The 17,920-nt window shown below is 39.3% G+C and overlaps 1 protein-coding gene across 1 annotated transcript in view; it reads right to left on the reverse strand.

The window, feature by feature from the left end:
- LOC130928959 (gastrula zinc finger protein XlCGF57.1-like) overlaps positions 1-11,289 on the reverse strand; it is a 44,721-nt gene extending 33,432 nt beyond the window's left edge. The window contains exons 1-2 of the mRNA XM_057855811.1: positions 10,958-11,289; positions 501-584 (exon numbers count right to left, since the gene is read on the reverse strand). Of these exons, the coding sequence (XP_057711794.1) occupies positions 501-584; positions 10,958-11,084 (211 nt within the window). The 5' untranslated portion in view covers positions 11,085-11,289. The remainder of the gene's footprint in view (positions 1-500; positions 585-10,957) is intronic.
- Positions 11,290-17,920: the final 6,631 nt, after the last annotated feature.

Raw genomic sequence — 17,920 nt, forward strand, 5'->3', positions numbered from 1 at the left:
ATAATCGTTTGGGACTGCCCTTGAAGTTTTTGGGTGATTGAAACAGCTTTTTGATTGAATCCAAAAAAACAAGTTACTTCACACAAAGAAAAAATATTTCCAAGAGAAAAATCATTTCAATCAAAAAAAAGATTTTTTTTTCAATCCAGGGCTCCAGACTGACCCCAATTGGGGCATTTTGCGAATAAAATTAGAGCCTGAGCGAGTATTATTTTCATCTACTCGTACTCCTTCACGGTTAAATTGACTACTTCGCTGCAATCTAACGAGCTGATTTGCCATCGTAAAGTTGAAATCGGGTAAGTCAGGTACGTCGTAACCCCGGGACTACCTGTAGCCAAGTCGATGCAATGGTGCAACCTGTGCGTCGGTTAACGAGTCCATTGCACAGCTACTGAGTAAACAAAGCCACTATATTAGACTGAAAGACATTTTCGTACTTATGAGAAGGTACCATATTTGATTTCTCATCTGAAGAAGAAAAAGAAAGCACTTAGCACCTTGGATGGGTCTGGACTCTTCCTCCTCTTTGATGCATGCAGACTCTTGGTGCTCAGGACGATGGTCTTGGCTGACATATGGATCTGCAAGACCACAAACACATGGGCCAAATCTTATTTCATTTGCAAACTTGTGTCCCCAAAGTTGTTTTCTGTTAGAGAAAATTCCTCCTTGCCAATCTCTTTTTGTTTGTTAATGTTTTGTTGTCATCCAATCCAATTCAAATTAATTCAAAGGGCTTGAGATTAGAGCTGTCCCGACTAGTTGACGTAGTCGACGTCATCGATGACATAAATGTGCTGACAAGCACACCATCCCGTCTGCTGTTAATAAAGGGTTAAAAAAATATGCGTGGAGTGTTGAGAATGGACAATGCTAGGGATTCAAGCGAGGAAAGCGGCACAAAGCCATATAAGTGCACTAGAGTGACCAAAGCATACACATACTGTATTAAAATGAAACAAAGGAGCGTACACCCAGGTTGCATACCAAGGCAGCAGGTCGGCCGTAAATGAACACCTGAAGCACCGTCACCCAGGTCAGGGTTTCCAATACATATTAATTATTGTGGCGCACCGCCACACCAAAATAAAAACCGCCACGCCGTTCAAAAGAGATGTTTAAAAAAAAAAAAAAAATGTTTTAAGGCCGTTTCAAACTAGCGGCAGCCTAGTGTGAAGGATTCAGCGGCAACCTATTCATTGTGTATTGTAATGTCCGTAGCTCTGCGATAGGCATGTGCCGGTATGAGATTTTGACGGTACGATAACCGTGAGCAAAAATACCGCGGTTTCACGGTATCACGGTATTGCAATTATAGCTCCAAAATTTCGAGATGTATGGGTTTTAAAAAAAAAAAAAATAAATTTTTTTCCATTGATCAGTTTTTTTTTTTTCAGAACATATTTGCAAATTGGAACATGAATATAATGTGAAAATAAATTAATGTGAAAATAAATAAACTAACAAAAAATAAATATTTTAAATAAAATTAAAATAAATAGAACCTAGACTATACCCACAGCCACAGCTCAAGTTGCTCAATATTAGAGCAAGAACAAAATAATTGCTATAAAAAAGTAAAAACACTTCTAAATAAAATTTAAAATATATACTGTATGACTTTTTTTGAGGGGGAGAAGCTGCAATTTCGCCATTTTCAGCCACTGTGTCAACTCTCTTCTACATGATGTCATGCCTTTGTGTTAAAAAGAATAAAGAATTTATAAGTTAATAAGTTAGTTAAAGACGTGTAAGTTAGTTTTATAAGTTAGTTAAAATGTAAATATGTTGAGGAAAGGTTTCATCTGAAACAAGTGAGGAATGAGACCTCATTTCGCAGTTAGCGATCTTTGACGCGATCCTTTTTTTCCCTCCCTCCTTCATTTAAGCTTGTTTCTCACTCAGCGGCTGTGAGACATGAAACGTCGACGAAGCTGCTCTCCCAGCTTAGCCTAGGCTAACATTCGTCTTTGTAAGTTTTAGTTAGTTTGTATATTGAATTTGAAAGGAAAATGTGTGTTTTGTTTTTGGCGACCTTTTTCATGGTGCTACTGCTATCCTGTTGAACCTACTCACATGTGGAAAAATACAATTGTATAACGTTTTAAATGTATTCATTTGTATATTTCACCACGATTTGAGATCTCAGTAAATTGAAAAAAAGTACGCCTTGTGTTTGTTTTTGGGTTTGCTGTTTAGCAGAACAGCGTCACTGACACTCACGGCAACAAACAGGGGAAGGGTGAGCGCTGCCGCACCAAGCCACTTAGGCTGCATTTCGGCACATGAAAAATAGCGAATACCGTACTAAGGTATGACGGAAAATTTTATTGGTTTTGAAACCGCGACGTTTTCACACCACGGTAAACCGTGAAACCGGTAACCGGCACATGTCTACTCTGCGAGGCCCCCTTAAGAGACGATCGGAGGAGGAGCTGTGACGTAGAGGGAAGCGAGATAGCGGTCGCATGTCACGGAAGCCCGCTTTGTGTGTCAGGAAATAAAACACAACCAGTATTCTATTCTGAGAACAGTAGCAAGGAGAAGAAGCTCACACCCAAGTCGGCAATTACTCGAGTATCTGGTTTTTTACTTGCACGGGGTAATCCAACTTTTTTTCCATCGTACACTCCTTTTATTGACAATATCACTTGAATATACATGATAACACATGAATATGCAGAAAGTAAGCACATAGCGTACAGTGATTGGCTAACACGTGATTATGCCGAAAGTGTGTACATAGTGGATAGTGATTGGTTCCTTAAATCAAACACCGTTTCCTGGGAAACGAGTCAGCTCGGAAACCCCTTATCTATCAAGGTATGCAACGCCCCTGTGAGCTCGAGGCGTCCCTCGGCCTTGGAGAGCAACAGACCCTGGCTTTCCCTTTAAACTAGGCATTGGCCAGATGCCTTGCTGACACTCCCTTCCCAGGAAAGCAAATTCCTTGCAGACACAAAGCATTGTGTTGAAATCAGTTCACCTTAACATGATTATACATTTTAATAAAACCTCTTAAACCCATACATTTTCTCTCATTTTGTTATTGTTTTTCTTTATTATTGTCGCCACAATAAAGTAGGTAAGCCAATACAGACTCCTCTCCTTCTTCCGCCTATCTGGGGCATTAAAGTGATCCTCTAACTTAAATACATGTAGGCTCTAATAAACCACAATTGTTCTCTTGTACTAAAATATGTTGTTAGAAACACATAAAATGTTAAATCAATGGCAATATTTTATAATATTTAGTCCATATTTTGACCGTTAGTTGGCGCCATGGTTTGCGGGCTCGCAGTGATGACGTCATTGGGATCTTTCCAAATGTGTAGCGTTTTCAACAATTGCTTATTGCTGCCTAAACTCGCGAAGTAAAATGCCACGATGTGCTGCTTTTGGATGCAATTTCCAGTCAAATGGAAACAAGGGGAGTGAAGTGAGTGGTCAAGGTGGAAATATTATTTTTTGTGAATAAATGTACATAAGTGGAAGCTTCTCCCCCTTTTTGGTCCCTGTATGCACGTATCCAACCCACCACGCGTTCCAACTGGCGCCCGAACATTTTTCCTGGATCCTTAGTCAAGTAAGGGATCCATCTATTTTCTGGATCCGACGGTCACACCGCGTCTGCAATATGGGTTTCGGATCTGTCCATTTTTTTGATTCGTCGGTCCCACAGCGGCATATCGGATCAGTCTATTTTGTGGAATTGATGGCCTGATCGCGGCTGCGACATTGCCATGGGATCGGTCTAATTCCTGGATCTTTGAGTAAAAAAAAAAAAAAAACGCGGATTTGGATTACCATTGCTATCTTTTTTGTTGACTATTCTTCGTGGGAGTTTTCCCCAAATCATACTAAATAATTAAAGCACTATGGCACGCTACAGTGACGACAGTGACTCTGACGTGGACCTTACAACAATGTTGGAGTTCGTCAGGGAATGCGTGTTTGCGTACTGCTGAGCTCCCGAGTGGAGAGTGGTCATGGTGGAAATATTTTTAGTGAATAAATGTGCATAAGTGGAAGCTTCTCCCCTTTTTGGTACTTTTATACACATATCCTAGCTACCACGCGTTACAATGTACAAGACATGGATTACACAAGGTGTGCTCTTTGGCCTGTACTGTATGTAAAGCACACGACAGCTCTGGATGCTAGCAATCTACATAATTACAGTATATTGGGATAAGTTTGAAAACGCAATATCCTTACCTTGAATATCTGCTAATAAAACCGGAGTTCCCAACAGGATACACTCTCGCTCCCAACCGGAGTTCCTAACAGCACTCTCTCGCATCACCAGTTTTGCCCAACTTTTGTTTTATCAGGTATTTGCTGCACGCATTTTTCCCTGAAGCTCGTCTTGTGAACGACCGACAGTGCTGTCCTGCTCTTCACTTTTCAGATCTGGTTCAAATAGGAAGGGTAGAACTGACGATGTTGGGAAAGCTAACGAGTGACGCACTGCGACGTAACAAGAATGGCGACATATCACTTAAAATAATTTTACAAACTTGATTAAAACAAAAAAATTAAGAGGGGCTTTAATATCAAATTATTATAACTCACACTAACATTTATTTTTTAAGAATTAATTGTCTTAAAAATAGAAGATCCCTTTAAAGTATTTTGGACCGGACTTTTCGGCGAAAGTAAGCAGTGGACGGCTTGGACGGAACGGCAAGTTTGAATGAAATTGCGCAGAGAGGCGGGCAGCGTGCCACCGCGCTAATATCAACAACGCGTTCAATCCTAGAGGGGCAGACGTACTTATGCTATCAGGCTGTTTCGGCGGACAGATATACGCAATCACGGCTGACGAAACCTTGACAAATGCGCTCTTTTTATCCAAGTTTCGCAAGCTCGGGGACAATTGAAAAATGACTTATACTTCTCCTTGCTGAGCTAATTGGTACCTCAATGTGCGTTTGTGTGGAAATATAGTTCAGGAACAACGACAAAAAAATATTCACCTTCTCACCAAAACTAGTAAATCTCTTTACACGGCAATTAGAATTTCCCCCTACTGCCTGAAATGGATCCATTAGAAGGGCGTAGGTTTGGTCTCAATATTGGTAGGGGCGATATAACAGCATAACCTCCATGTACACTTTTTGCTGGGGACGGACATTACCATAATAAGACCCAACAGATTGGGTGAACGGGGGTCAGGGCTACATTTCTCACCACCAATTTGAACCTAATTGATAGGCTAAATGATCAATGCAAAAATATCTGTATTGACGTACCAACTTTCACACTGCAAATTTAGAATGTTTTAGTGCGAGGATTTTTCTCAAATCTAATCGAACAATCTTCTCCATCTTGTTTTGAGTATTAACGACGAGTTAATAGATTAATGGGTCAGATTATTCAATTTACTTTAGGTAAATATTACCATTTGTTCTTATTAAGCCCATGCATCTAAAGGTTGGCCATTTTTCACCAAAATCAAGGGGGAACATGCTTTCAAATAATGTTCTGAACAATATCACTTGTTGAATTAAGAACATTCCTGACGAAAAAAAACCTCTTTTTTTTGCTTAAAGTAAGTGTGTTAAAAAAAATAGCCATCTGAAAATAATCTTATTTCAAGAAATCTGAATAAAATTTACTTAAAGCACTGGCAGATAATTTCACTTATTTCTAGTGGATTGAAAACAAGGGAATTTAGTCAACTGCCAATCAAACGTGCGTTTGAGGGGGAAAAATGGTGTCAGTGCAAGTCTGAACATAAGTAAAGTAAATGAGTTAATAGAGGTAGGGTCAATTCTAACCTTACAAAATATGTGAACACAATCTAATTGACCTCTATAATTGAACTCTTTAGAGAATACAACAAGGTTGCTTAAAATTTGGTGGGGACAATTTGAGCATCCTGAAAAGTTCCTAGTGTTATGTCCCTAACATCCCTATGCAAACCTACGCCATTGGTCCATTAATAGAAGTACTATTATTGTTGTGTTAATGTAGTACATATTAGGGCCAAATAAAAGGAAAAAGAAGGACTATGAAATGTAAGTCATAGTATTGCTACGAGAAAAAAACAGTCGTATTATTACGTAGGAGAATGTAACTGTAATCATCTACGCATTTTACGTACATGAACCGTTGCTGAGAGCTACAACATTAGCCTGGCTCATGAAATATTTCAAATAGATCTTTGTTATGGTTCTTTTTGGGAAATTAAATGTGAAAAAAAAAAGTCATTATATGACGCAATTTTGCCGTGACACGACATGTTGAGGCAGTCCAACTCCAATGCAGCCCACTACCGCAGCTTCCAAAAAATCCTAGGGGAAACACTTCAGGTATTATTTTGGAAGACGACAGGAGACATTTTTTCATTAAAGTTGCCTTTATGTTGGCCGTACAACAGAGTATTGGGGCTTATGTCGGGCTCATGAGCAGAATAAGCAGCGAAGTACTTTACGTACGACATGGACGCCTCCGTTAAAATCAACAATATTGAAAGCATTTTGTGTTTTAGAATCAGTTTTACAAAAAGGAAATCATTATTTTGCTTAATCTACATCAAATTATAAGCAATTTAAGAATTTATACTAATGCTTCGTCGTAGCTGTGAGGGAAGGTACATGTACAGTGGGGCAGATAAGTATTAAGTCAACCACTAATTGTGCAAGTTCTCCAACTTGAAAATATTAGAGAGGCCTCTAATTGTCAACATGGGTAAACCTCAACCATGAGAGAAAGAATGTGGGGGAAAAACTCAGAAGATCACATTGTTTGATTTTTAAAGAATTTATTTGCAAATCATGGTGGAAAATAAGTATTTGGTCTATACCAAAAGTTCATCTCAATACTTTGTTATGTACCCTTTGTTGGCAATAACGGAGGCCAAACTTTCTCTGTAACTCATCACAAGCTTTTCACACACTGTTGCTGGTATTTTGGCCCATTCCTCCATGCAGATCTTCTAGAGCAGTGATGTTTTGGGGCTGTCGTTGGGCAACACGGACTTTCAACTCCCTCCTCACCCCGTGGTGTCAAAATTATAACAAGAACGGGGATCAAAAATCACAGAACCACACGGGGGGACCTAGTGAATGACCTACAGAGAGCTGGGACCACAGTAACAAAGGCTACTATCATTAACACAATGCGCCGCCAGGGACTCAAATCCTGCACTGCCAGACGTGCCCCCCTGCTGAAACCAGTACACGTCCACGCCCATCTGCGGTTCGCTAGAGAGCATTTGGATGATCCAGAAGAGGACTGGGAGAATGTGTTATGGTCAGATGAAACCAAAATAGAACTTTTTGGTAGAAACACAGGTTCTCTTGTTTGGAGGAAAACGAATACTGAATTGCACCATACCCACTGTGAAGCATGGGGGTGGAAACATCATGCTTTGGGACTGTTTTTCTGCAAGGGGACCAAGACGACTGATCTGTGTAAAGGAAAGAATGAATGGGGCCATTTATCGAGAGATTTTGAGTGAAAATCTCCTTCCATCAGCAAGGGCATTGAAGATGAGACGATCCTGGGTCTTTCAGCATGACAATGATCCCAAACACACAGCCAGGGCAACAAAGGAGTGGCTTCGTAAGAAGCATTTCAAGGTCCTGTCGTGGCCTAGCCAGTCTCCAGATCTCAACCCCATAGAAAATCTGCAGCGGGAGTTGAAAGTCCATGTTGCCCAACGACAGCCCCAAAACATCACTGTTCTAGAGGAGGTCTGCATTGAGGAATGGGCCAAAATACCAGCAACAGTGTGCGAAAAGCTTGTGAAGAGTTACAGAAAACGTTTGGCCTCCGTTATTGCCAACAAAGGGTACAAAACAAAGTATTGAGATGAACTTTTGGTCATGACCAAATACTTACTTTCCACCATGATTTGCAAATAAATTATTTAAAAATCAAACATTGTGATTTTCAGTTTTTTTCCACATTCTGTCGCTCATGGTTGAGGTTTAACCATGTTGACAATTACAGACCTCTCTAATATTTTCAAGTGGGAGAACACGCACAATTAGTGGTTGAGTAAATATTTATTTGCCCCACTGTATATAAAGTAGAAAACAGTAGAAAACACAGCTAACACTCTCATGCAGGTCGGACTTTCAGTCGCAAAATGAGTGGTGCGTTCCCCACCTTCACAACATTGACTTCTTTTAACAATACTTATACTTCTTACTTCTACTTACTGTAAATATTGAAAAAAATTTGAAATAAATAAATAAATATTGAAAAAATATTCTCCCATATAAATACTCTTCTGAAATTAGAACGAGTGACGTCAGCGGCGAAAAAAATGCTGGCAAGGACGCGACGATTCGGGTCAAAGACACGTCATAAAGAACTTAAACGTTATGTTAATGTCTGTATTAGAGATGTCCCGATCCGATATTGGGATCGGATCGGACGCCGATATGGGCAAAAAAATGCATCGGTATCGGATCGGCCGACACGGAAAAATTCCGATCCAGACTTCCGATCCAGTTTTTTTGAAAATCCGGTCTGGGTTTTCCAGCGCACAGATATACATAATCCATTCCAGTTTTTGCTTCGGTTTCCCTAAAATCCGGTCCGCATTTTACGGCAGACCTTCAACACACTACATTACCGTCTCCCAATTTACCGAGAGACTTTATCGGTAAAAATGGCAGCTGTGTGGGATCATTTCACCTTAAAGGACGACAAAGACGAAGAGGCAGAGTGCAACATATGCCACAATAAAGTCAAGCGTGGTGGTAAAGCTGTAAGAAGTTTTAATACAACCAACCTAAGCAAGCATTTAGCGAAATACCACCACAAACAATATGAGGAGTATGTTAAGAAAACCGAAGACAAAAAGAAAGGTCCTACGCAACTAACACTGGCAGAAACTTTTGCTATGCGTGACAAACTGGCACTCGACAGTCCCAAAGCCCAGGGAATAACAAGAGTCACTGCAAGAATTCATTCCAAGAAGAAGAATCAAGAATTCATTCTGGATGACGAGCCATTATCTCTCGCGAGTAAAGACACACCATCCAACACATTATGCTGCATTCCAGAGAAGTAGGAAGTCAGATTTATCCCCCTCGGATGGTCCCAGTTCCGACCTCAAAGCGTTTCAAGCAAATGTAAACAACAAAGATGGCTGATCGGCCATCCAAAGACATTTTGACCTCCAGCGAACCTGCCTTCCTATAAGCGATCAAATAGCAGAGGAAAAACAACGGCTGCGTTATAGCCCACACTGTAAACAGCCTTTTTTTAGTTACATCCTTTGCTGATCTTCAATATAAAAACATAGCACAACAAAGATAATTGACTGTATGAGGAAAAAAAATACATGGCGTCTCAAACTTGATTTACTTCATTATTGTGTTATCATTTGTTTTCTTGAGCGCCATTTTGTCCAGTGACGTCAGATTGAAACAACTTGGAAGTCGGGGTAGTTATTTTTTCTCCGACTTTGCGATTTGGACCTCCCAGTTCAAGTGGTGTTCCAATGATATTTTCCTAGTCGGAGGTCGGAAAAGTCCGACATCCCACTTTTCTGGAACGCAGCATTAGAACCACGGTACAACTTGGCCAGACGTCATTACATCCTTGAGCGATTCTGCCGTGGAAGATTCGAGAACGATTCACAAACATCCAAATTCCGATTATTGAAATATGTCAAGTAAAGCAGAACTAATTCACAGCGGGGTCTTTGGGACGCAATGAGAAACGGACCGCATAGGGTCCCAAGAGTAAACATCATGCTTATCTAATAGATATCATATGTATGTAGAACAAGATGCACAATGACAGACTTGACAGTGTTAGCAACACATGCATTGAAAACTAGGTGCGTTAGTAAACAGCCGCCATCTTAAAGCAGGAGACTTCCCTTGTAGGCTGTTGTAGTAAACCTTCCAAGCGAACCTAATTAACTTTTTATCTAAACTACTCTTAAATCGGCAAAATCTTGACTTGAATCTATCTTCAAAACAGTTTTAAAACTTTCACATGTCAAAAGTAGACAGAAGGGAAATCATGGAATAACGGGAGCAATTTTAACAACTTTTAACAGTTGATTCACAAAACTAAATTAATTGAATGTAGTTTAAAGCTGCTGATACAGAATGGGGACTTGAGTAGTTTATTTACTGTTTTAAAATGTTAACTTGATACTGAAATAGTCGTTTATTTAAACCTGAGATGCTTTTTATACAATTTTTGTAACGAATGCACGAAACATTAAAAGCATCTAATAGCTTGGCGGATTTGTGGGATTTTCCACTGACAGTTTACAATATTATTTGCACGGTTGACTGACTGACTATGCCATTTCTGTTTGTTATTTATAATCTTTTGTGTTTGTCACTGAATAAACAGGTCAGTGTCTTGTTACCAACCATTGTGTGTTATTCAAACTCACCTAAATCAGCTGGCTAGTTGTTATCAAGAGTACTAAAACCCTTTTCAACAAAAATCAAAAAATAATTTCAAATACAATTTTTTTTAAGGAGGGCAATTTTATTTTTGCATATGAACATTTTCCTCGATTTATTTTTTTTTTATTTTTTTTATTTTTTTTTATTGAAGCAAATTTAGGGGGTGAGGGTATTCAATGATTTAGACTTAAATATCCGACGCACAATATGGCCCAGACACAAAAAGGATTGCTTCAATCTAAGAAAATATTTTCAATAAAAATTGACTTGTTCAAATGTGAATTTTTGAGTCAAATATTTTTTTCGCATTCAAAATTTTTCACATGATTGAAAAAAGGTTTTTGAATTGACGTCATTTTTCTATTGAAAATCTTTTCTTTTGATGGAAGCAATTTATTTTGTGATTTAATTATTAAGACACAAATGTCCTACCTAAAATGTGGCCCAAACTCAAAATTACATTACTCCAATCAAAAAAAAGCTTTGCATGCTCATCTTTCAATTCAAATACCATCAGGACAAAAAAATGATAGTATTTTTCGAATCGGTGAACCAACCTGGTAGTGTGTGAGGCACAACCTTTACTTGCATTTTGCAAGAAGCCGAGCATTGATGTTGTCGCAGATCTTTTGCGCCACAAAGTTCCGCCTCGAACTTTGCTGCTGGCGTCGTTCTTGCGTGCATTTTGCACACTTTAGAAGGCTCCAACTTGATGTTCAAGCGTCGAACCACGTTGGTCTGTGTTCGCAAGCTAAGCTAAGCTAAGCTTAGCTAAGATAACTAGGCTCCGAAGCTAAAACGCAAACGAAGACCACTTGGATGGACCAAATATTTCGATTATGTTCCAGTCAAGTAGTTCTGAACTTCAAGCGTCGCGAACTTAGTGGGTTAACTCCGCACAAAAAGCAGCATGTTGCTGACCACTTTAATTTTACCGCTAGGGTAACTGACCCTTTGTGTGGCGACCAGATAGCGGCGCGCATGTGCAGACAAATGTGGCTCACTCCGTGAGTAGCTCCGCTACTGCGCATGCGCCACTCACATCCTGTCGGGACTCACATTGGGTTGCGACACGCCTACTTAAACATGATGGGGGCCAGCTGAGGATTTCAATGGCGTACCGCAAGCAACACGTCACTTCCGCTCATTAATATTCATAATGTTACCTCCTGTTGCTAAGGGGGGGGGGGGGGGGGGGCAAACGGGAGCCTGCAAAAGGCTGTGTTTAAGAATCACTCTCCAAAATTAGGAAATCCTTCATCTTTTAGCTCATCTACATAAAATTATAATCAACAGAAGGATTTGTACTAATGCTTCGTCGTAGCTACCAGCTAAGGTACATGCATGTAAAGTGCGTAGCTGCTTATTCAGCTACATTACCCCTACGTAATAATACTTTTCTTGGAGTAACAGTACAACTTTAATATTGTACTCCTTTTACTCCCCCCCTTATTTTGCCCTAATACTCTGTCGTAATATATCACTGTCAATCAAGGGTAGTAATAGTAATTTTTTTAAATTTGTCTAATCATCCCCACCTCAAAAACATTATTTGTAAGCCAATCATAATTTTCCATATTAATGTAATTATATTATTTATTAATGATTCAGAATTTTTGTAATTTGGGATCTACTGTTTCAAATATTAACTGTGAAGTGTCATTTGAAAGAGGGGGAGTATAGTATAAAAAATGCCACTTAACATGACAGTTAAATCAGGTGAGCAAGTACTATCGTGTGGATCCACATAATACAAGGATTGGACAAAGCACGTTAGACACACACGTGTCTCTTAATCTGATACTTCCAAGCAAACCCTTGACCACAAACTGAGCAGTAATATGGTTTTTCTCCAGTGTGTGTTCTCATGTGTATGTTTAAGTGATGCTTTCGAACAAAACCATGACCACAAACTGAGCAGGAAAAAGGTTTTTCACCGGTATGGGTTCTTGTGTGTTTTTTCAAGTTGCCTTTTTCAGAGAAGTTTTTACCACAAACGGAGCAGGAGAAAGGTTTTTCATCGGTGTGGGTTCTTGTGTGTCTTTTCAAGGCTTCCTTTTGACTGCATGCTTGACCACAAACACAACAGGAAAAAAGTTTTTCACCAGTGTGGGTTCTCATGTGTGCGTTTAAGTTTTTCTTTTGAATAAAACCATGACCACAAACTGAGCAGGGAAAAGGTTTTTCACCAGCATGGGTTCTTGTGTGTTTTTTCAAGTTGCCTTTGTCAGAGAATTTTTTACCACAAACGGAGCAGGAGAACGGTTTTTCACCTGTATGGGTTCTTGTGTGTTTTTTCAAGTTGCCTTTGTCAGAGAATTTTTTACCACAAAAGGAGCAGGAGAAAGGTTTTTCACCTGTGTGGCTCCTTATATGCATAATATAAGTATAGTTATTAGCAAAGGTTTTCCCACACTGAGACCATTGGCAGAGATTGTCATCACAGTGAAATTTCTTAGGACCATCATCTTTGGAAGGTGAGTGTGACGTGGCGCCATTTCTATCTGACGGTGCGATGAAAATGTAGGCTTGCAATCCTTCTGTTGAGCTGCTGCTGCCGCTTGGAGGCTCCGTCCCGCTGCTGACCTCACTCGGACCATCTTCACTCTTCAAGGGCTCACCAGTCAACCTGTTGATATAGTCTTCCTCTTTAATATATGGCAGCTTTACCTCCTCCCTTATGACTGGAAGTTGCTGTTGAGAGTGCTCTGGCTCTTTCTCTTTCATATGCGGGTGCTCGACTTCCTCTTTAACACCAGGAGACTCCTGCCCCCCAAGACCAAGATATTTGCTGAAACCTGCAAGACACAAATAGACAAATAATATGTTTTATGAACAGTCTATCCAGCTAGTAGGCCGTAAGGTTAGGCTGGCTAAGAGAGCGAGATGGAGAGGTATGTACCCGCTCGTACCAGATGCATTCTGGGCTGTCAATCCCATGACAACGATGCGCCTATTGGCTGTTAATCATTGTGCATTGACACGCGCTCATCCTTCAGGCGCAACAGTGGCAATTTATTTGCGGCAGGAGCGTTGCTCACACCGGTGGCACAACATCAAAATGGCACGTCTGAGAAAGGTGGCCACTGAAAACTGCCGATTAAATGAAGAACGGACTGACAAATATAAGTTTATCTTGCCATCTTCGAGCACGAAGCCAATGTGTCCTTTTCGTTGAAGCAATATTCAAGTCAGAATGACCTTGAATGGGTACCGACTCTTCCTCATCCTTGATGTATGGTGACTCTTCCTCCCCTTCCTTCTTGATGCATGCAGACTCCTGGTGCTCAGGACGATGGGCTTGGGTGACACTTAGATCTGCAAGACCACAAACACACGGGCCAATCTTATTTCCTTATTTGCTACCTTGTGTTCCCAAAGTTGTTTTCTGTTGGAGAAAATTCCTCCTTGCCAAATTTTTGTTGATTGATATTTTGTTGTCATCCAATCCAACACAAAGCTAATTCAAAGTGCTTGACATTACACCCAGATAGCAGACCGACACTTAATAAAAGTTGATTTTCCATCAAAATCAGTATCAGTATGGTTGACATCGAAATTTTCGTCAATAACCAATGTTGAATCAATAACACATGACAGTGATGTTGAAACAACGCTGTTTTATAGTATGTCAGGCAATGGTTGGGTTAACATTGTTTTATAGGTGATGAACTAATGTTGACAAAAAGTTGATAAATGAGGTACCATGAAATATGATTTAAAAAGTCATCCAATTATGGATGAGCAGTGGTTTTGGTCGAAAAATAGTTGTGATCTTGGTTGACCGGGAAGACAGCGAATCACTTCGAACAAACTCCACTGGAAACGCCTCATTTAAGGATAGCTGTATTTTAAGATAAGCCTGCTGCACCTCATTAGAGCCTTTAACAGCAATGATTGATGTCTTACGGTAGAAAGAACAACGTTTGTCCATAGACATAAAAAAACTTGACTTGAAAGCTCCTTCATTCTCTGCGACTCAACTTCATTTATTAAAAGTCAGTGGGAGTGAAACTCTTACACATGCTTTTGAGCACAATGTCGGATTTACATTAATAAAGTATGAAAGATGGACCGTATACTAACAAGAAGGACTGTCTCAGGAGTGATTCGTTCGAGGATTCTTGGTAATTATTATATTTTTCATACCATGCATTTTGAAATGTGAAAAAAAATCAATGGGAGAAATTAGCCGCTCCATACACTCCAATATTTAGGTAAAATAACTGTCAACTGCCCTAAAGAAAATAATTGAACAAATAATGGAAGTCAAAACACAAACATATTAATATGTACACATGTATATTCCCCTTTTATCAATTAAATGATTTATATTTTTTAAATCGATTTATAACTTCATAATAATTTATTTATTGATTCCCCAATTCTTTTAGCAAAGCAAAAGAAATGATTCTATAGGGATTCAATGAGCCAATCAATTTACATATAGACCCTACATACCAAATCCACAGAATGACGTGTCGCTGTATCCGGCCGCCTTATTGTCCGTCATTGTTTATCCGTATTCTCAATGGTTTCAATTTATCGTGCAATTCATAGTGCAATTCATGGAAGCCTCGGTGCTTTCAGACACTGTAAACTCATTGGATGCGTTGCATAAAAGGCGTTATGTGGAAAAGCTTCGGTCGATCAATTCGCCAGATCCATTTTTGATGCCTAAATCGATATTTTTCGACCCGCTGTCTTTGCCCTCTCTGCCTGACATCTGCTACCCTGATATCTACAACTATCTTGTCCACATAAAATTAGCCTATTCTCACGAAAGTTTGAAAAACTTTAAGAGCAGCACTCTAAGCAACATTACCCCGTGTGACCCTTTGCTTCATTTTCTAAAATGGCGACAATCAATAAAAAAAAGTTGACTGCGATGGCCGACGCTTCAAGGATAGGTGGATATTGGACTATTTCTTCAATAAAACATGCAACAACTGTGTCTGCCTCATTTGCAAAGAGACAGTCGCTGTTTTCAAAGAGTTCGATGTGACGCGATAATGATATTACCGAACAAGACACGCTGACAGGTACGACAACATTACAGGGAAGATACGCAGCGAGAAATTATAGCAACTTGAAGCTAATTTAATTTCACAGCAGCAGTATTTCGCAAGAGCCCGAGTGTCGAAAGAACGCCACAAAGACGAGACTGTTGGAATTATGAATTTAAAAAAATAATAAAGCAAATGTGACACACAGAAGGGCTTGCTAAAATTTGTTTAAATATATTGTTCTATGTAAATCAGCCAAGGTAGCCCCCCGCATTTTTACCACACCAAATCTGGCCCCCTTTGCAAAAGGTTTGAACACACCTGTTTAACTGATGATCCGTAGACGAGGCCAGTTTCTATCACTTGGTACCAGCTAAATATTATTCAAAATGTAATGATGGTGGAAGAAATAAGCATCTTGAATTTGAAACTGTATGTTGTCGGCGATTAGCCTCGCAATGATTATAATTGTGGTTGTCAGCCCAAAACCCTCTAAATATATATTAAATGCATCTTACCAGATATAAAATGACTACTACATAATCTGTGGTGATCGTTTGGTGCCCAGTTTTCTCGTTGAATTGCAGCAGTCCATCTCGCTCTCCTCTCCGGGTCTCTCGGAATACGGTAGAATTTCAAGTCTCTCCGTCTATCTTTTCTGTTACTGCAACCAACCGCCACACGCGCCTTCACCATTTTTATTATTAATGTTAACGAGGAGAAAAACATGCCATAATAGGGAATGGGATGTACTACGTCATTGTTTGGATACGCCTCCATGCTGATAATATCCTTTACTTCCGGTCCGGCAGACTCAACGCGGATTATAACCAGTCTTGCTGTTTACTTTGCCTTGGGATAGTTTTTATGCTGGAATCATGTTAAAAAAGCAAAGTCGTCGTGGCATTTACAGGGAAACGCTGTCAGTCGAGGCTCAAACCCGGTACTTTTAAAAAATAACTTTTATTAACGATGTAGACCCGTACTTGCTGCCAAAGAAGGCATGGAGCAACAATTTGGACGACTTGCCCTCGTTGACAACAAACGACATCATCGCATACCTTGTCTGCAGTGTGAGTGCCTACACATTGGTTCAGTTGAAAAATTGCAAATCCTTTGAGGCTCATGTCCAGTTCACTAATGGATGGGTTTAGGACCTACAGATTTTCAAAGCAACAGACGACAACACGCTCGTCTGCTCACAGGTAGGCTACGTGCTGTGCGGTTCTCACAATGTCTGTCTTGCCTTGTTTACATTTCTGTACCACAGTGCACGAAATGTTGTTAACATATCGCCATCATTTAACTCATTGTTCCCTGGTGCATGAAAGTAAAACCTAAAGCACAACACGCTGTAATAGTAACAAGTCTGTATTTATTGTGCAGGTTAATGTAATTTGTGTTTAAATATTGGAATTAAAATTAGCTTATTAATGAGGCTCATATTCATGAGAAATGTAGCCCTGACCCCTTTTCAATAATCTGTTTGGTCTTATTAATGGTTTTATTAATGTCCCATCTCCAGCAAAAAGTGTACATGCATGTTATATCATCCCTACCAATGTTAAGACCAAAGCTACACTCTTGTTGTTAATCCATTGCTTTTTACATTATCAACTGTTGATCCAGCATTTATCATCTTATAGCTCACTTGACTGTATCCATGTTGAAACTACAGCTACAGTAAATGACTAAATGCATGTTTACTCGAGTGCTTTTATTTACTTTCACATTGATTTCAAAACAATGAGCTAAAGACTCGATTGTGTTATTTTTTTCTCTCTGCCCTAACAGGTTTTGCACTCTCAGCGCCTCAACGAGACTCCTTTAAGGCCATGGGTCATCACTGACTTTAAACTGTCAATTCAAATATTGTGTTGGAGTTGAAATATCTAAAATAGAAATGCAAGAACTGTAATGTACATATTTCTTCACCTTTATTTACCTAAGGCCACCGAATGTTTTCTTTTTTTAAACCGCTTTGAAAAAGACATGTTTTATTGTAATCTTGTATTTATATAGTATATTGCTTTTTATAATCTATTTTATTTTATATAATAATATTTGCTGCCCGCTGTCAGAGTGTGGGCCATTTTGCACTAATGTAAGGATTTTAAACTGTCAGTTCAAATATTGTCTTGGGGAACTTGCAATACTTAAAATGGAAATGCAAGAAGTACATTTTGATTATGTCTGGCAATTTACCCAAGGCCAGTGAATTATTATTTTTTGTAACTGCTTTAACAAAGACACTTTTATTGTAATCTTGTATTGTTTATTCCTTATATTATAATATTATATAATATTTGCTCCCCCGTCAGAGGGTGGGTCTTGTTTGCACTAATTTAAAGATTTTAAACTGTCAGTTCAAATATTGTATTGAAGAAGTTGCATTACTTGAAATAAATCTATTGCAATTTACCAGTCCCAGTTCTTGTGTACAATACTGTCCAAACATTGTCAATGCATATTCCAAATAGAATAACATAATATTAAATCAACTGACTTTGTAAT

Source organism: Corythoichthys intestinalis, chromosome 13 (assembly GCF_030265065.1).
Source record: "Corythoichthys intestinalis isolate RoL2023-P3 chromosome 13, ASM3026506v1, whole genome shotgun sequence".
Taxonomy (NCBI): Eukaryota; Metazoa; Chordata; class Actinopteri; order Syngnathiformes; family Syngnathidae; genus Corythoichthys; species Corythoichthys intestinalis.